Here is a 21,046-nt window from a genome sequence, read left to right on the forward strand (position 1 = left end):
ACTTTTATGATATATTGTTTGTGGTGTTTCTTTGTTGCCTCTAAGCATGTTGTGAAACAACAATATCTTATTTTGTAATAAAAATAACGTAAACATTAGATTTATTTTCACACATTTTTGAATTTGTATATTTTAAATTCAAATCAAAGCTGTTTAAAAATGGAACTGTGGTTTCTGTAGCCTCATCATAAATTTTACAACTTTTAGTTTCTGTACTTTGTCAGCTTTTAGCGTTTAATTCGTAACTCCGTAACTTTTATCAGCTTTTAGTGTTTAATCCGTAACTCCGTAACTTATATGACATATTGTTTGTGGTTCTTACGTCATTACAATATTTATAATATTAACAATGAAACAGTATCTTAGCAACACAGATAATTAGGAGACATTTTGTAAAACGTTTAACATACTACTGCAAGCAAACTTTAAGATATAGAGATGGTGAAGTTCTTTTTCAAAACATCGCTTTTTATGGCATTATATGCTGTAATAATAGCAGTGCCTGGGCACATAAAACTTAAAACTGAAAATATTATACTTGGCGCCCCACAGGTGATTCCATGTGTACCTGATAACTATAAGATCAAATGTTATACCTTTGATGTTTTCAGGTATTATTGGTTTGGCCCATACGGTGTAATAGCAACAGATGACGAGAAAATTCGCGTAAACAAAGCCACGGGTGATTTGATGATTGATAAATTTGATATTTCTGATGCCGGTGCTTATAAGTGCATTATTGAATACTCAAGAAACTGGGAGATAAAAGCACACAGACCAATTTCCATCACTCATTTCTTAGAAGGTAAATGCCTATAAGAATCGATTTTGGTAGTGTTTAGAAGTTAAAAAAAAAACACTTTATATTATGAATCGGATTCCATCCATTTTTACTACAATTTATGTAAAGTGTTATAAGTTCGATATATATTTAATGATTGTACATTAATTTTCCAAAATCCATGAAATCACCTTTCCAACTACCCACATACAGCTCACCGCCATTGTTTCCGCGTTAAACCTGAGGTGTTAAAACGTTGAAAATCAAACTTGTCTGGATATAAATTTATCATTACGAAATAATTTTTGGTTTATTATTATTATATACAATAACTAAATACATATATATATATATATATATATGAATAAATGTAATCAATAGCATTACACAATTAATGAAATTAGACATTCCGTGAAGTCAGAAAACGAGATAACCTTATGTTAGAAATTAGAAAGGTTTTGTTGTTTTCTTTACAAGTCATAGAACAAATAATTTAAAAAATCAAAAGTGTTGAATGATTTCTTTAATCGTCTGTGAAAATATTGAAATTGCAAAATGCTACGGTGTTATAGCAGAAAAATGTTTCTTTTGTTACAAACACACAGCCAAGTTCTGGTATTCAGAGACATTGTTCAGCCACTTTTCACATCCAACGATGAAACAATACATTCTTATCATTTGAAATAAGAAAGTTTGAAGAGCTTATTTGATTAACTATATCTGTTACTGAGCATATCTTTAATTCTGATCTGGGTAGACATCTTCATTTGTTGGAAGTTAATATTAAACACGTCACATATTAATGAAAAAAAATTCAAGAATAAATACAGCACTGCGTGTTGTTTATTCGCTATTCCGTAAAGCAGAAAACACGCATGATTTCGTAAATAATTTTAATTTTTTTAGTTTATGTTCTCTCTCACGCTTCACTTTATTGTTCCGTCAGTCATGTTATATATATTTTTAATTACGATTGTTTGTTTTTGAATTCCGCGCAAAACTTCACAAGGCTATCTGCGCTAGCCGTCCCTAAGTTAGCAGTGTAAGACGAGAGGGAAGGCAGCTAGTCATCACCACACACCGCCAACTCTTGGGCTACTCTTTTAGCAACGAATAGTAGGATTGACCGTCACGTTATAGCACGGCTGAAAGGGCGAGCATGTTTGGTGTGATGGGGATTCGAACATGCGACCCTCAGATTACGAGTCGAATGCCTTTACACATCTGGCCATGCCGGGCCTTTAATTACCAAAATTTGCGTTTTTCATATAGCAAAGCTTCAAAGAGATATCCGCTGTACCTACCGAGGGGAAATCGAACCCTCAACTTTAGCATTGTAAATACTTATTTATTATTAATTATGAAAATACATTGATTTGAAACTTCCTGTGACTTACGATACAGTAGATAAAGAACAAGATAAGCCATCAACTATATTTGTTAGATTTTGTTTATACCTTACAGGATTTCCAATGTATGACATATTATTTCTTATGTCAACAATACTTGAACTACGAACTATCTTATACTTTATTTTAGCATGCGTACAACCTAGTGAAAACCACCAATGTCCTGAAGGATTCACACTGAGAAATAACATGTGTTGTAAGTTGTGCTTTCCTTTAAAGCGTTTATATGTGTGATCAGTATTTGTGAATTCTAATTTTTAAATAAATCGAAAAAGGAAAAACTGTTTTGAACAAACTAAGCAGTAAATTAGTTATTATATACTTCATCCATTATTTTATTTTAATTGCCAAAGTTAACATTGTTTATATTTCAAACTTTTTTCTTAGATCCAAGTCAAACAGAAACGGAGGAAGAAACATACGTTCCTTCTCCAAAGAAAAGTAAGTTATGCTACATATAAAATTACGTAAAACGTACCTTTAACGTGAGACAATATGTGTGGAAAGGTTGGTGACAAAATGTCGTGATGTAAAAATATTACTGTGACGATGTTTGTGTTGACGCGTGTTGTTCTTTCTTCCCATTAAATTTCTTCAATCCCTTATTCATGAAGGTTAAAAATGTAGTAAGGTGTGAAGACCCGATCTCTTATAATATTCCAGTGCATTGTGGACATTATTTTCTATTCTAAATTATAAATATCTTACCATTTCACCACTCATAGTAACTTAGGTAAAACATGATTCACCAAACTACGTCTATCATTCCCACTAATTCACTGTTCACAGTTTGGGCTTTTCTGTTGTCTGAAGTAAGTTTTTGGACCAGTAATTGTATGCCATAAGTATTTTTCTCCTCCTAGTATTGTTGTATTATTTAAACCTTGACTATTTTATAAAAACTGGTTGTCTAGAGCAGAGTTTTAGATTTGTTTACAACAAAACAACCGTCCATGCACTTTCGCTTCGAATTGTTACCGATAGTTTTCCAATATATTCTCTTTCGTTTGTAGTTCATTTACACACTAATTACAGATTTCTTTGAATAGAGAAACATATAAACAGTATTCAGTTTACAAATTGCTAGTAAGTCAGTGTCAACAATCATACATCCTTGGAAGTCTGAGAACTCGTCACTTTTGCATTGTTACGAATATATATATATGCTGTAATGGTGGTCAGTCATGTGACGCATCAAATGATTATCCTAAATATACAGTCAGTGTATTTGGTTCTCATAAGATATGATAAGTTAATATCTTTACTTGGATTATCAAGGAAGAAAGTAAATCTAAAGTGATACTTTGTTTTGAATTTCGCACAAAGCTACTCGAGGGCTATCTGTGCTAGCCGTCCCTAATTTTGCAGTGTAAGACTAGAGGGAAGGCAGCTAGTCATCACCACCCACCGCCAACTCTTGGGCTACTCCTTTACCAACGAATAGTGCGATTGACCGTAACATTATACGCCCCCACGGCTGGGAGGGCGAGCATGTTTGTCGCGACTCGGGCGCGAACCCGCGACCCTCAGTTTACGAAGCGCACGCCTTAACGCGCTAGGCCATGCCAGGCCCTAAAGTGATACTTTACACTTCTTTACCCGTACTGTTTGTTTCATATGCATTAAACTTATACGTGTTTGAATAAAGAGTGGAACTTCTTCGATTCCAGTAACTTAGAACGCTGTGGTTATCTTGTTATTTTCACTGTAAGTATACCAAATGAAACGTAGCCTCCTCCAATACTATCATATAACAAAAACAAATTGCACTAAACTAACTTTCTTTTTAACTTGTATTTTTCCATTTCAGCACCATCCATGTTAGAATATCCGATTCCATTGGTAACTGCTGCAGTAGGAGTACCACTATTGTTCATTTCTTTAAGGCAAGAACAAAACAGTATTTTTTTATGTTTTGTTGAATAGATCTTAATATAATTTCTATGTTATTAATAGTTGAACCATGTGTGTATATACTTAATAATGAATTTATAGGGGCTGAGAAATAAAAAAAATGTTAGTTACTTTATTTTAATTAGAATGATAAATAATCAAAAGGTTACAAACGCTTGCATTGATAAGAAATATGTAAGGAGAAATTAGCATCATTAGTTTACAATAAAGTGTATTTTAAGTGTGGAGATTCACTTAAAGCTTAAATTGTGGATCACTTTTTACAATATTACAAGTTCTTCTGATGAAAAACATTCCTTGTAAGTATGTTATTGTTCAACCTGTTTTTTATATGTAAATACAATAAGGTACTGTGCGTGTCAGTAGAAATACTTGAAATTGAAACGTGTAAAATATGGGTAACCTAAACTATTACAATTCGAGTACTTGAGATAAATATAAAAGGCATTTTCATTCAAAAAAGTTCTTTAACTAATTAATGATTTTCAGTTTATTTCAATATGGTCTTAAAATTGAAATTTATCAGCAAGTATAATAATTATTAAATTATCCCTCATAAGCCATAACATTTTATTCCTGTTTACATTTGTTAACTTTATTTTAAAGAGATGCAGCAGGGGACTACTTGTCATGTCCACCGTGGGGAACTGAACCCGCCTATTTTAGTGTTATATGTTCATATACTTACTGACGTTCCACTGGGAGAGAACGTATCTGTGGCTGTCGTTGTTAAATGTTATTATTTCTAGATTATAATTATATTCCATTTTTAATTGACATAACACTAATGTACAAATAAGAGTCAAATTAAATCATCTATGTTATTTATTCGCGCTTTTTTTTTTTGTAGTGTCATTATTTGGAAGTGCAATTGTTGTGGATGTGAAGCAGTAAAATCAGTGAACATAGAAGACCATGCGAATAAAGATGACAGAACAAAAATTAAATATTCACTTGTACCACAAAAAGATGAAGATCAGACTGTTATTAGAAACGAGAAGAGAAAATGTAAAAGTGTAAAAGAGAAGCGGGCCAAAAAAGTTCAGAATTTTCATCTTCCTAAAGTAAGTATTGTGATAACGGGAAATGTCATCACATTTCATGCCGAGTGTCTGGGACTTACAATGTTAGAAACCGGCTACCGACAGTTGTGGTGGGTAGAGCACAAATAAACGAACATAACAAGAATGTAATGTACCTTCAGTCACATATGTTTACTCACTTTCTATACATTTTTATGCTGGTGTTCTGCGTGAAGTTTAGACACCGTTATAAATATAATGTATTAAGGCTATAAACTTTACACTATAATCTTCCACCTTCTAAGAAACGTTTAAATTTAATGGTATCGATTTTTAGAAGGAAATTGCAGTCGGTTTAAATGGATACTTGATAACAAGCTTCTAGAGACGTTGTGTGTAGATATATACATGTAATACAGGTTTCTTCTTTATCATTGCAGCCATCTCAAAACATTTTGGAAATTGTTGTACTCTATTGACTCTGTTTATGAGTCATGTGTTTTCACAGTTATTGCGCTATTAACACAGTTACGGATGAATCTTGACTTGTTATAGGAATACAACAACTTTATGCCATGTCGCTTAGCAACAAAAGTATAACCTGATATTCTTATTAATCTATGTACTCAAAGTATAAAGTGAAATGTATGAACAACAAAATTGTAAAAGTTACATATTTTCTACTGTATTAACATTTGGGAAGATATATGAAAGATGCTTCTAATATGGCCATTTTAAAACGGTTCCGCTTGGATAGAAGCTGTTTCAAATTATAGTTCTAAGCCCGCTACGGGGAAAGGAAGGCGTTTTATCAGTATTTTATCTCATGGTTTTTATTGATCTGGTGACATATAAGGGAGACAATTCTTCATGTCGTTAGATGACTTTTCATTAATTTTGAATTTACGTAAATTCCGTCCAGGGGACTAGTACTTGCGCTAGTATATAATAACATTTTCTTCATCACCATTCAAGCCGTCTCCAAACCTTTAATAAATGTTTATTCTATAGATTTGTACTGTATGACTCTGTTTATGAGTCATTACCTCGTAAAGTTGGGTTGTACTTATTCCATTTAGTAGTAGAGAGACATATATACGTATGATGTATAATGTGAGGACTTCCATCCTTCATATACTACAATTGCTAATTTGGTAGTGTAAGACTAGAGTGAAGACAGTTAGTCATCACCACCCACCGCCAACTCTTGAGCTATTCTTTTGCCAACGAATAGTGGGATTGACCGTCACATTATAATGCTCCCAGAGCTGAAAGGGCGAGCATGTTCGGTGTGACGGGGATTCGAACCCACGACCTTCGGATTACGAGCCGAGCGTCTTAACCACCTGGCCATGCCCGGACATTTATATTTGCTTATTTTCTTTTGCTGTTTAACAACCCGGCATTAGCCAAATTTTCTTTGCTTGGATAAGTGTAGAACTTTGATGTATCTTATCTGATGTTCAAACACCCCTTTCGTCATGCCAAAATTTTAAACAGCAGAAATTCTCTAACAAGTTGACATTTATGCTAGCTAGAAACTTTCTAATTAAAAATACTGGACTCATTTACGCACCACATAGAGTTTAAAAATGTATTTTATTTTACTTTTTATGAAGCATCATTATTATCGTGTTTGTATTCTTCTTGCGTTTTGGCCCGGCATGGCCTAGTTCGTAATCGATATTGACTGTAATTTCGCGGCGCCCCGCGTCGCGTTAAACATGCTCGCCCTCAGCCGTTAAAATATTATAATGTGACGGTCAATCACCTATTCGTTGGTAAATAGCCCAAGAGTTGGCGGTGGGTGGTGATGACTAGCTGCCTTCCCTCTAGTCTTACACTGCTAAATTAGGGACGGGTAGCACAGATAGCCCTCGAGTAGCTTTGTGCGAAATTCCCAAACAAACAAACAAACAATCTTGCGTTTTAGTTCAAATCGATATTGACGAATTTCGCAGCGCCATCTCGATGTTAAGCTGCTTCCAAACAAATATTAAATATTCGAATTTTAAATACAAAGGCACCTATAGATTAAGGACATCTGGTGCAGCCCAGTAATACGACCGAATACTCCGACTCTAATAGTCTGGTATTAATGCTCTTGGTGAGCAGACACAGATAGTCCGTTTTGAAGTTTTCTAAAAAAACAACGTAGAGTGAAATTCTCGATAATTGCAGCAACTAAATTAAAATATACATCACGCAATTTATCATTCTCAAAAGTATAGTTGTTAGTACCAACGTTTTTTATTTCAATTTCTTTTTCAGTTTGATTATTTTTGAAATTCTCACATTTCTAATAACGCTTGTTAGTAATTGTTTACATTTTATTCTGTTTAGTGCTAGAAAAATATGATACTTTCTACAGAGTGTTTCCCCAAAGTAAAGTTGTAAATATTTCGATATGCATAAGATAAACATTCCCTTCCCTTTTTACTTATTAGAAATCAATTTATAGAGTCAATTAGTTTGCTCAAAATTTGGATATTTCAATAAAAGTGTTGTTCGGAAACGTATTTTAATTGAGATCCACTAAACTGATATAGCCCAGTTATCGGTAGTTTCATTATATTAATTTCCAAGAGGTAATTTCTATATAATGATAACTAACATCAACCTATCCTGATTCTTGTTATTTTTAGAGAGAAAGAAAGGCGAATGTTTTTACCAACAGGAAGGACATCAAAAATAGTAATGTCTCAAATGAAATAACAAACATTATCACGAGTCTTGAAGGATCACATGCAAAATATTTTATACCAACACAGCCTCATAAATATCAACCAATAATATCATATATATCAGAAACTCTGTTAACTGAAAGGAAGGAGGTACCTTCACATTGTAGACGTAACAAAAAATTTAAGAAATATAAATCAAAGAGACCTCTTTACTTCAAAGAACTGCGAGATTTGTTTCATGAAAGGAAATCATCAGAGTCAGAGTGTTCCGACGACTAGAGTAGAAAGAAAAATTGAGAAAAGTAAGCCCCTGAAACATATTTAGATCTACAAGAATTTTTTGACAAGTGTTTAACTGAATTAGAAAGCCAGATGCAAGACAACAACAGAATAACTTCTATGATCGGACGATTTTCTTCACTAATAAGAGACAGTGGAACTCGATTTATGTTTTCTTGTCCCGAATTTTCACAAACTTCACATCGATAAAAAAATTAAAATAAAATGTATGTAAATAGAAAATAAAAGTTATAGAGTATTTAAAATTGTCTGTTTTATCGCGTTAAAATACATGTTTGTTTCAAAGAAAATGATTATTTATTACAGAGGCTTTATAAATTATAACTTCACTGTAGACACACAAGTTGGGGAAAAATGATTTCAAATTAGTAATTAATATTTTTGGATATACAAAACTGTTTAGTTTAAGAGTTATTATTCAATTTATTTGGTGAGTTAATATTTATTGATTTAAAAAAGTGATTATTTAAGTTTGGTTGTATAACGTGGCAAACAAACAAACATTCCACGTTATACAAACAAACTTAAATAATCACTTTCAACACTCTTGCTATGATTTTTTGATAGCCCTCGAGTAGCTTTGTGCTAGCCGTCCCTAATTTAGTAGTGTAAGACGAGAGGGAAGGCAGCTAGTCATCACCACCCACCGCCAATTTTTAGGCTACTCTTTTACCAACGAATAGTGGGATTGACCGCACATTATAACGCCCCCACGGCTGAAAGGGCGAGCATGTTTGGCGCGACGGGGATGCGAACCCGCGACCCTCAGATTACGTATCGCACGCCTCAACACGCTTGGCCATGCCGGGCCCAACGTTGTAAGAGTCATACATAGTGTGAGTCAATTATTGACGCCAAGTTACTCGATTCTTCTGTATTTTTGATGTTTCCTCAAGTTTGTATTGTTACACTCAAACGTCACTGCGTAGTTTACAGATAGTTTGAGGCCTCAATGAACAATTGATAAATATATGGGCTACCAACCAACTGTGAGCTAGATTGAGAAAAATTGTTCTTTTCTCAGAAAATTAGTCAATGAGAGAAAACGTGAAGTTAGCTGGTGTGAGAACAATTAACCATATCGAGCGATATGATAAAGTTAGTTTCAAAGTTTAATAAATATAATAATTTGTATTGTAAAAGGGGGATCTATATTAATTGAACCATTCTCTGTGGATTTTGATGAGAAGTAGACATTTTTTTAAAGTTATGACACAACTGTTGTAACCCATGTTGTAACTCAGTAAGTTACTGAGTGAATAATTTACTAATAGTACTGTGAGTAAAAGTAAGTACTGTGAGAAAAATAGTTTATATTGTCAATTATATTCTTAAGTAATTGAATCAGCCCAAATGGATATTTGAAAATAAACATTAATTATTTAGAGTTTTGGATACAACTGTGATATTTCATGGTGTAAATAATTTTTGTACATACGTTTGTCTTGTTTTGAAGAGATTATTATTTAAAACAAAAACTGGTAGTTGACTAAAAACAGGAGTTTACCAAAGGTTACATGGGGTGAACAGACAAATGGGTAAAGAAATGTTATATTTGTTATAAAATATGTAACGTTGCGAAAGAACGGAAGTCCATTACCAACAAGCAACAGCAGAAATCTCAGTATGAAGCTGCTATAGCAACTTCTATAGATGGTGTTGTTAAGAAACTAGAAAGTTTGACTGTCAGCATAGATGCTTGGATTTAGGTAATGTTTAAAAATATTTTCTCATAAAAATAACTATATAAATTTGCAATACAAGTAGAATAGTTAACGTCCATTGAAACTCCTATTATTGTTTAAATTGTTATTGAAAACATATAATTATTATAAATACCGAAACTTAATATATCTTTTATGATTTTGGAGTTAAAGTTTCTTTCTTCCGATACTGTGAAAGAATAACACAATTGTTCAATTAATGAATTTATAATGGAAATTGAACCTTTAACAGAATTGTGGAGAACAATGTAGTAACGTCAATTGTTGGTCCATTCTTTACTTGTACAACATAACTTGACCATTCTAACCACTTACTGTTGTATATACTTACAAAAAAAAAATCACTTGACCCTTCCAACCCTTTCCGTTGTTTCAATTAACAATAACGTTTTCTACCTAGAAAATGAGAACCAAACGACAGAAAGATTAAAGGTAAACAAAACCATAACGCTATCTTCAAACCTATTTCTAATAATAGAACAATAATTTAAGTGGACAAAGTCAAATCCCCCTAGTGACCCAGTGTCATGTCTGCTGAATTAAAACGATGGAATCCAGGTTTCAAAAGTCAAATAAAACTTAAATGAACGTCGTAGTTGTAATTGGCATAAAATAATGATACATTAAATATATTTTTATTCATAAATACTTTGAGTTAGTAATTGACCATTGTCGAGAAACTTTGTAGTTAAGCACAAAACTACACAACGTGTTCTGACCATTACATGTATCGAAACCTGATTTTTAGCGTTGTAATGCAGACATACCACTGTGCTGCTAGGGAATGTGTCGAAAAACATGTAACTTTTTTTATATGCACACAGTGAAACTATTAATCACTTTTCCTCATATTTGTTGATGTTTGAAGTATATGATTACTTTTCGATGCTAAATGTATACAATTATTATAGTTTCAATGTTGATGATACAATAGAACTACAGTTCTTTTCAAATCAGACCGTTGATTCCTTGCACCATTCGTTACATTAATTAAACGAGTTAAACTGTATTAAGTTTGAGAGCTTGCAACAATCAAATCAATTAATGAATCGACGCATTGAGGCAGCAAGGTAGCTATAGAAGTAATCAAGATAAAGGAGACATTTGATTGGTGCGTTAAGGTCTTTGTGAATCATGACAGAATCTTAGAGTTCCACGGTGAGAGTGAATATTTTATACTAGTTATAAAAACACACAAAAATGAAATATTTGTTTTTGCTAGTCAAGGTCTTCGTATTATTTGCACCAATAGCAACACATTAATGACACTTAGTGAAAGGTTTAAATTGCTCACACTCGGTGATGAAGTGAGTAATTATCTGGTCTTGTGGAAACCAGTCTCTCACGTGAGGTTCTAAAAGTAGTAAATGCTTAGAACTGAATCATGTAATAATGCCAACTGGTTTTGTTGCACTTGGTTGCACAAGGTACAAGAATGACCTTTAAGAATAATGTGGCTGCTGCACGTAACACAATCATATTCCTGTTACACCCTTGTGCAAATTAATTGAAAGAAATGGTCATTTTACAATATTTTCAGCATGGCGGCCGGTGTTGGCTCGATGGACCCGCTGATTTCCTTTAATACTCATTTTTTCACACAGACGGCGTAATTAGCTATGTTTTGCAGTACGGTCGATCTATTTTGGGATATATGACGAAATTTTGAGGAATATTACGCCATTCGAAATTGCGTTAGACTTTCTTCAAAAATGAGGCTATTTGTTTTGCTGCTAATTAGTCGTTTTTAACCGTCATACACAATGGATGTGACTCCTAGAAAGCGTACAAAGATTGTGACACTGCACTAGTACACCGGCATGACTTACAAGGAAATCGTGGACGTTGTTGGTGTTAGCCTATCGACAGTCAGCGCTGTATTCCAGGCCAAGGTGTGTACCGGATCTATCAGTCCGAAACGTAAAGAAAGATGTGGCTGAAAAAGGAAAACAACGCCAAGAGACGACGCGTACGTGGTAAGGGAGTGTGTGAAAGATTAAGGGAAAATAAGTGACGCCATAAAAGAGATTTTGAGGTCAAAGGAATAAAAATCAGCTCTTCAACGGTTCGTCGTAAGCTTCTTGATGTCGGTCGAAGGGCACCAGTCAAAAAACAACTTCTTATCAACTCAATGACAAAACAACGGTATCAATGGGGTCTGAAATATAAGAACTACACGCAAGAAACGTGGAGGAAGGTGTTATTCAGTGACGAGACTCATTTCTTCGTACAGGGTCAAAGAAGTCTGCATGTTCGCAGATCTCCAGATGAGAAACTTCGAGAATCTCACATCAATCAGTTCGTAAAACATCCCTTCTACATATCGTAGAAGGTATAACGCGAGAACCACAGTACGTCGAAGTTTTGCAGAAAATAGTCGTTCCAGAATTGAAAGAGAGATTTCCTGATTGATTTGGCATTTTTCAGCAAGATCTGGCTCCGTGCCACACATCGAAACTTGTGAAGAATTTTATGACTACAACGCGAATAAAGGTGCTGGACTGGCCTGTAAACTCTACGGACTTAAATCCTATTGAAGATCTTTGGGCGATTTGTAACGAAAGACTTCGAGCAAAAGACTGTACTACGCAAGATAAGCTAATTGAGGCCATAACTGAGGTGTGGTACCGCGATCCAAAATTAGCAAAGATTGTAGTCAACTCGTGGACTCGATACCAAAGCGGATTAATGATCTGCTGAAACATAAAGGCGGTCAAATCATGTATTAATTTGTAATTTTTGGATTCTCAGAAATAAAACGCAAAAAAATTGAAAAAATCGTAATTTTCCGTCTTGTTTCAATTAATTTGCACAAGAGTGTACATACGTGCAATGTGCAGTCAAGTCCTGGCCTTCTAGTTGACCGAAAACCCATATAAAGGTAAGTCATTGTGACTGACGTCAATACAAACATACACGAATGTAATACAAGTATTTTCTTTCGGAGAATGAAATTGTCATGAATATTTGGTTATCTGCTGTCTCTACTGAGGGGAATTTATCCCCTGATTTTAGAAATTTAACCTAAAGATATACTGCTGTGTCATCGCAGGACATCATGAATATTAATACTAGAACCACAAGAGATTCGAGAACAGGAATAATTTTTGATACAGATCAAACAATCCTACCTAAAACAATAGCCCACAGTTATTACTATATATATTTAGGCTCGTACTGAAATATAGCATTAATATATAAACTTTTGTTAATTTGTGAACAACTTGAAATTTAATAACCGTTATATTTTACAATTTTACTGTAAATCAGGATCGGTAGTTAACTGATACGAAAATAAACTTTTGTTGTAAACTGTGAATGTTGCCTCATTTTAACACATTAATTACATATTTATCATCAACACATATTTCCGAAACTGTAATTATATATAGCAGCCTGTAGCCTATAGTAGCCTGCTTGTTTTATGAAAAATGTGATTATTTGGACAGAATCATGCATTAAAATATATTTACTGGTATATGATCTATAAAATATAAATGTAAATGTATCGTAAGGTTCCAATTCAAGCGTTGCCCCGTTAAACAATTAGATCTAGATTCTAGGCCTAATGGCTCGACATAACATCATAGTTAGAGCGTTCAATTCGTAATATGAGAGGAATGGATTCGAATCCCCGTCACATCAAACATGATCGTTGTTTGAGCCGTGGTGGCGTTATAATGTGACGATTAATCCCAATATTCTTTGGTAAAGACTAGCCTAAGAGTTGGCGATGGGTGGTAAAACCCAGCTGTCTTCTCTCTTGTCTTAAACTATTAAATTAGACGGCTAGCGTGAATAGCTCTCGTGTAGCTTTGGACGAAATTTCCCCAAACAAACAATAACACTAATATATCTGGTAAACGTTACAAAAAATTTAACAAATAAGTAGTTTTTCTTTCAGTATAGAACAATATCTATCCACATTAAATATTTCTAACCAAGTAAACGTGGTTATATAGAACTCGTGTGTTTAACAGTTTTTTGTACCAGTTCTTTAACTTCGACTGGATTATGAAAACTAATGCGTCTGATTACGTGCACCCAGCCTGTTACAAGGCATCTAAACTTTGTGTGCTTTCAAAATTAAACACTGAAAATTAGGTAACTGAAAATATCTGGGTGTTATGTGTCGGGTATATCCATAACTGTTTTTTATGTAAAAAAGACTGATGAAACAGCAGCTGAATCTGTGGACAGAGCTGGCATTTATCCTGTACTGACAGATCATTTAAATCCTCAGTCAAGGCAGTGAACAAAATGTTTTCCTGCACACAAAAAACGTTACAGAATTCCATTTGCTCCAAAAATAGAAAGTAACTTCCTGGGGTTTAAACCAATCATTGTATCTGCCATTGAAGATGATGAAGGTTATGTTTTCATCCCAGTGTGTTTATTTCTGTGTGTGTTTCTCAGCACGATTTATCATAAACAGCTGAATGGATATGGCCGAAATTTGATATACTTTGGGTCAAGATTACAGTTAACATAGGGATAGATTTTTATACTTCTTTGCTTTATAACTCAGTCCAAGGTAAACGAATTCTGATGAAACATGAAGGACATGTGTAGAATATTATTCCTCATTGTTTTGCCACACTGGTTTAAGTCTGTTGATAACCACGGACATACAAAGATATTTTCTTATTTTATGAGGGTGGAATTTGATCAATGTGGCAAAACATCTTTCCTAAACTCTCTACAGATGTCGCCACCTGTAACCGGCAAAATCAAGAACTATGAAGCTTTTAAAATACGAAAATCTGCTAAATCGACTACTGTTGGCTACTAGGGTTGAAAGGTGTACCTTAGTCATCGAAAACTATGTGAAAATCTAAAAGAGTTGACGCAGTTTTCGTTACCCCACTTACAAGACAAATTAAAAAGTTTGGATAACGAAGTGAAGAGGTTAGGGAGTAAGCACCTCTCAACTGATCACACACCCCCTGAAAAACATTCAAACACAATGACATTTAGAAAACCCTTGAAAAAACACGGCTATTCATTGAAACTTCGTAAAATTATCAAGCCATATGTAAGATAGAGTCCTGATTATATAATTTTATATCGCTATCAATTTACCTGTGTAACATTTGAGTTCATTTAACTACTTTAAAAGTAATTATTTAAGGCTGGTAATTTAAGCATGAGTAAACCATTATTAGTACGCATGCGTAAGCTATTGTGTATTTAACCACTACTAAACTGTATGGCGCTTTACGTATTTACTTTATAATTAACTCACATAACTCTTCTTAGCCTCCGTCATATACCAGTATTGTTCATAATAATATGGAATGTTTACTTTCCGGTACTCTTTCTTCAAATTTACAAAGAATGGCTAACTAACTTCATTTTAACTTTGTGTGTATTAGAAAATCCTATATGTTATGTAAAAATGCAAAATTCTTTACGATATGGGGCTCACACTGGTCTACTGTTTGTTCGGAATCGAATTGTAAAAATGCAGCAAATAACACACGACAACCTAGTCACAGAAAGACAAAAAAAGTCACAACGGTAACTTTGTATTTACAAAATGATTCAATTAGCTGATCAGTCGGTTGTTTAGCGTGCAACTGCACAATCGATATTGAAATTCAATTTTTAGCATTGTTAGTCTGCTAACTTCTTGTTGAGCCACTGGGGTAGAGGGGGTGACAAAATGATTCGAACACCACTTGTAATGATGGCCCGTTTGATGCTGATTTTAGATATTTTGTGGTGACAAACTCGCTAAATTAGCATTGGATCAAAGAACTCTAGCCTATCAATGGTCTAAATCTACAATTAACCATCAATCAAATAGTTAGACAGTCCACTTTCTCTATGAATCCAAGTTATAGGCCAGGAATATGTTTATAAATTGAAAACTTAGTAATAGTATATTTAGACTGGTTGTTGTTTTGAATTAAGCACAAAGCTACACCATGGACTATCTGTGCTCTGCCCAAAACGGGTATCGAAACCCGGGTTTTAGCGTTGTAAGTCTGCAGACAGAATCCAAACACATGTCATTACCTAGGCTGCAGAGGAGCCATTAAATCAGACAGGTAAATGTTGAACAATTATTTTTAGGATATGCAGGAAGGACTTGAGGGTGTATGAATAAACTAACAATAGTTGCTTGACAGAAATAGATAATATAATTAAAGCAAGAATCTTTGGGTTCACTGAGTACAACTGCTTTCCATAAGTAACGAGACCTGCTGATGCAGTGCTGGAAAACAATATTGTTATTGTGACTAAATGAGGTTAATTATGTGAGGACTACTGGAAGGTCACGAAGTGTTGCAAAAGCCGCGTTAGATCGTTATGTTTGTTAACTCGACCCGCTAGAGCTGTTAGAGATGTGCACCGTTGAAATCAATCAATCTTTGGCCCATGTTGCGTTGTTACGGTTGCGCGGCCTTTATAATTAAATGTTTTAAATATTTCAGATTATGAAAGAACTACGTACTTGATGAAGAAAATTTCTTATTTTGTAACAGAATTCTCCTACCGCGTTTAGGATCTGCCACAGAACCAGTTTCAAACGCAAAACAAATCTAAGCAATTAAAGATCTTATAGCATACCCACAACACGCTATATGCTGTGTCCACTGATTTTTAGCATTATCAATGTGAAGACTTATCCTGTTTCACTGGGAGGCAGTCAATCCGAGAAAAATATATCTTATTAAAATGTTTCGTTTTATGAGGAAATTTTATGAAAGAAAAAAAGAAATAACAATGGAAAACGAGGACTTACTTTGTCGACCAAATATAAGTAACTGTTTAAAGATGTAATTTTTTTCATGTTGGTATTCTATTCATGCATTATTGTATTGTATCATGTCGAATAAAATCCCTTTGAAACTTCGTGTGGAAACGACAACTGTCAAAAAATGCTCACCTCGGTAGAGGTCTCTTCTTGCGCTCAGTAAAATGACAAGAAACAGTGGAATCCAGCTGGAAAATCTACACAACTACTTAAAAAACCAAAACATTTTTGCCAACTGCGCAACAGTTGAATTGTTTCAACGAGCACCTGCTTGTTATTATACAAACATCTGTTAGTTAAACATGAACATAATTTTAATATAATCGTAGTAAAGATGGTACTTGACCAACATTTAGCACCTTATGTAGAGGAAGACTTGTAGTAATGAGGAGGAATTAGAACAAAATAACTTTAAAACCAACTAATTCAAAATATCACCAATAATTTAAAATATATACAGCAGTTATAACAAAGTTGAAAATTAAACTTGTTGACATCATCATCTCATCTATGTTACGTTCAGTAATGTAAGTTATATCCAAACTAAGTCGTGGCAACTTCTCTAGTCTCCTGTTAAAACAACAAAAAGTATTTATTTATGACAATTTATACAGAAAACATACCTAATTTTTACTAAAAGTCTCCTGCTAAAAGTTACATAAGGGATTGAAAATGCTAAATAATAATTACTTATGCAACATGTTATAAATGGTAGAAAATTACAACAAATTCTTACACTTGTAAAACACGATAAATAATTGTGAATGTGTATTCGGTCTTGATTAATGAACGTTTTTCATAATGAATCTTTCTGCCTGTGAAACATGACACTGATCTTTTGTTTAAGTAGATTCAACTTTGGTCATAAATTTGATAGTGCAATGTCGAATGTTTTTTACAGCAATCATTACAAGTAATATTTGTTGACCATATTTGCATGGCATGCTAATTGTTATATTATTATATTTTGTCAAAGAAAAAGAAAGTAACAGATGAAAAAATTATGAAAAAGTTAAAAAGTATTGTTTCAATGGGCGATTCCTATAAAAATATTCCATGATAAAACAGATTGGCCAAGGGTGAGTTTAAATGTGATAGGTACACCACCAGGAGAGTTTTCTACATTTAAAACTTAAAGTGTGTTAAATTCTATATGGTAGACACTGTTTGAGATTCTGTATGTGAGTTGTTCATGTTAAATTCTATATGGTAGACACTTTTTGAGATTCTGTATGTGAGTTGTTCATGTTAAATTCTATATGGTAGACACTGTTTGAGATTCTGTATGTGAGTTGTTCATGTTAAATTCTATATGGTAGACACTGTTTGAGATTCTGTATGTGAGTTGTTCATGTTAAATTCTATATGGTAGACACTGTTTGAGATTCTGTATGTGAGTTGTTCATGTTAAATTCTATATGGTAGACATTGTTTGAGATTCTGTATGTGAGTTGTTCATGTTAAATTCTATATGGTAGACACTGTTTGGTTTGAGATTCTGTATGTGAGTTGTTCATGTTAAATTCTATATGGTAGACACTGTTTGGTTTGAGATTCTGTATGTGAGTTGTTCATGTTAAATTCTATATGGTTGACACTGTTTGAGATTCTGTATGTGAGTTGTTCATGTTAAATTCTATATGGTAGACACTGTTTGAGATTCTGTATGTGAGTTGTTCAGAAGACGAAACCCAAAGAAAAGTTTTGTGAAAAGTTGTAAAAGAATGATTTTAAATATAAATTTGTACTAAGTAGTAAAATATTATAGATAAAAAGATCATTTCTGGAACAAAACACTAATTAATAAGAAGGTATTACTTTAAGCATATTACTTCAATAACCAGTTAACTGTTTTTTGTTTGCTGGTATTTTGTTTTACGTTCATTAGTTTTTAAAAACTTTACAACTTAAAATGTATATGACTCCCAGTGTAGAGTACTTTTTCCCAGTTTCTTCTCATCCAGAGTGTAGGGCTCTTTATTCCATTCATTTCTCACTCAGAGTGTGGGAAACATCCTTCCAGTTTTTTCTCATCCAGTGTGCAGGGCACTTTATTCTAGGTATTTCTCACTCAGAGTGTAAAACACTTCCTTCCAATTTCTTCTCACCCAGTGTGTAGAATAACTTGCAGTTATTACTCACTCACAGTGTAGAGCATTTCCTTCCAGTTTCTTCTCATCAGGAGTATAGGGCTCTTTTTTCTGGGCATTTCTCACTCGAAGTTTAGGACAGTTCATTCCAGTTTCTTCTCATCCAGTGTGTAGGGTTCTTTCTTGTAGTCATTTCTCACTGAGAGTGTAGGGCACTTCCTTCCAGTTTCTTCTCATCTTGTGTGTAGGGTTCTTTCTTGTAGTCATTTCTCACTCCGAATGTAGAGCACTTCCTTCCAGTTTCTTCTAATCTAGAGTGTAGGGCTCTTTATTCCAGACATTTCTCATTCAGAGTGCAGGAAACGTCCTTCCAGTTTTTCTTATACATTGTGTAGAGAACTTTATTCTTGGCATTTCTCACTCAGAGTTTAGGACACTTCTCTTCCAGTTTCTTCTCATCCAGTGTGTAGGGTTCTTTCTTGTAGTCATTTCTCACTGAGAGTGTACGGCAATTCCTTCCAGTTTCTTCTCATCCAGTGTGTAGTGCTCATTCTTGTAGTCATTTTTCACTCAGAGAGTAGGGCACTTCATTCCAGTTTCTTCTCTTTCAGTGTGTAGGGCTCTTCATCCTAGGCATATAAGAGTATCACAGTACCTTCCAGTTTTTTCTCATCCAGTGTGTGGGGTTCTTTCTTGTAATTATTTGTCACTTAGTGTGTAGGAACGTTCCTTCTAGTTTATTCTCATCCAGTGTGTAGTGCTCTTTCTTCTAGTCATTTCTCACTCAGAGGGTAGGGCACATCATTCCAGTTTCTTCTCAACCAGTGTGTAGAGTTTTTTCGTGCAGTAATTTGTCACTCAGAGTGTAGGACTCTTCGCTTCAGTTTCTTATCATCCAGTATGTAGGTTTCTTTCTTGTAGTCATTTCTCACTCAGAGTGTAGGACAGTTCGTTCCAGTTTCTTCTTATTTAGTGTATGGGGTTCATTATTGTGGTAATTTCTCACTCAGTGTAGGACACTTCCTTCTAATTTCTTCTCCCCTAGTGTGTAGGGTTCGTTCTTGTAGTTACTTCTCACTCAGAGTGTAGGGCACTTCCAGTTTCTTCTCATCCAGTGTGTAGTGCTCATTCTTATTGTCATTTTTCACTCAAAGTGTAAAGCACTCCCTTCCAGTTTCTTTCCACCCAGTGTGTACAGTTCTTTTTGTAGCTATTACTCACTCAGAGTGTATGTCACTTCCTTGCAGTTTCTTCTCATCCAGAGTGTAGGGCTCTTTATTCTAGGCGTTTCTCACCCGAAGTGAAGGACAGATCCTTCCAGTTTCTTCTCATGCAGTGTATAGGGTTCTTTTTTGTAGTCATTTCTTACTCAGTGTATGGGTTACTTCCTTCCAGTTAATTCTCTTCCATTGTGTCGGACTCTTTATTCTAGGCGTTTCTCACCCGGAGTGTAGGACAGTTCCAGTTTCTTCTCATTTTGTGTCTAAGGTTCTTTCTTGTAGTCATTTCTCACTCGGAGTTTAGGACAGATCCTCCCAGTTTCTTCTCATTTTGTGTCTAAGGTTCTTTCTTGTAGTCATTTCTCACTCAGTGTGTAGGACAGTTCCATCCAGTTTCTTCTCGTCCACTGTGTAGTGCTTATTCTTGTTGTCATTTTTCACTCAGAGAGTAGGGCACTTCCTTCCAGTTTCATCTCATCCAGTGTGTAGGGCTCTTTATTCTAGGTATTTCTCACTCAGAGTGTAGGACAGTTCCTTCCAGTTTCTTCTTATTTAGTGTATCGGATTCATTTTTGTAGTTATTTCTCACTCAGACAGTAGGGCACTTCCTTCCAGTTTCTTCTCTTCCAGTGTGTAGGGCTCTTTCTTCTAGACGTTTCTCACTCAGAGTGTAGGGCACTTCCATCCAGTTTCTTTTCATCCGGAGTGTAGGGCTTTTTATTTTAGGCATTTCTCACTGAGAGTGTAGGTCACGTTCTTCCAGGTTTTTTCTCATTCAGTGTATAGGGCTTTTTATTCTAGGCGTTTCTCACCCGAAGTGAAGGACAGTTCTTTCCATTTTCTTCTCATCCAGAGTGTAGAGATCTTTATTCAAGGTATTTCTCACTCAGAGTGTAGGAAACGTCCTTCCAGGATTTTCTCATCCAGCATGTAGGGCACTTTATTCTATGCATTTCACACTTATAGTGTAGGGCACTTCCTTCCAGTTTCTTCTCATCCAGAGTGTAGGGCTCTTTATTCTAGGCATTTCTCACTCAGAGTGTAGGTCACGTTCTTCCAGGTTTTTTCTCATTCAGTGTATAGGGCTTTTTATTCTAGGCGTTTCTCACCCGAAGTGAAGGACAGTTCCTTCTCATCCA

General features: G+C 34.6%; 1 protein-coding gene and 1 long non-coding RNA gene across 3 annotated transcripts in view; one reads left to right on the plus strand and one right to left on the minus strand.

Moving 5' to 3' along the window:
- LOC143243015 (uncharacterized) overlaps positions 1–16,809 on the minus strand; it is a 36,282-nt gene extending 19,473 nt beyond the window's left edge. For both annotated transcript variants that reach the window (XR_013023683.1, XR_013023679.1), the window contains exon 1: positions 16,730–16,809. This is a non-coding gene — a long non-coding RNA (uncharacterized LOC143243015). The remainder of the gene's footprint in view (positions 1–16,729) is intronic.
- Positions 439–8,266, plus strand: LOC143242252 (uncharacterized). Its single transcript, XM_076485622.1, has 6 exons — positions 439–805; positions 2,321–2,386; positions 2,578–2,631; positions 4,001–4,076; positions 4,955–5,168; positions 7,772–8,266. Exons 1-6 carry the CDS (start codon positions 439–441, stop codon positions 8,087–8,089), a joined length of 1,095 nt encoding a protein of 364 aa, XP_076341737.1. The 3' UTR covers positions 8,090–8,266.
- Positions 16,810–21,046: the final 4,237 nt, after the last annotated feature.

This window comes from Tachypleus tridentatus, unplaced genomic scaffold (genome assembly GCF_004210375.1).
Source record: "Tachypleus tridentatus isolate NWPU-2018 unplaced genomic scaffold, ASM421037v1 Hic_cluster_2, whole genome shotgun sequence".
Classification (NCBI taxonomy): domain Eukaryota; kingdom Metazoa; phylum Arthropoda; class Merostomata; order Xiphosura; family Limulidae; genus Tachypleus; species Tachypleus tridentatus.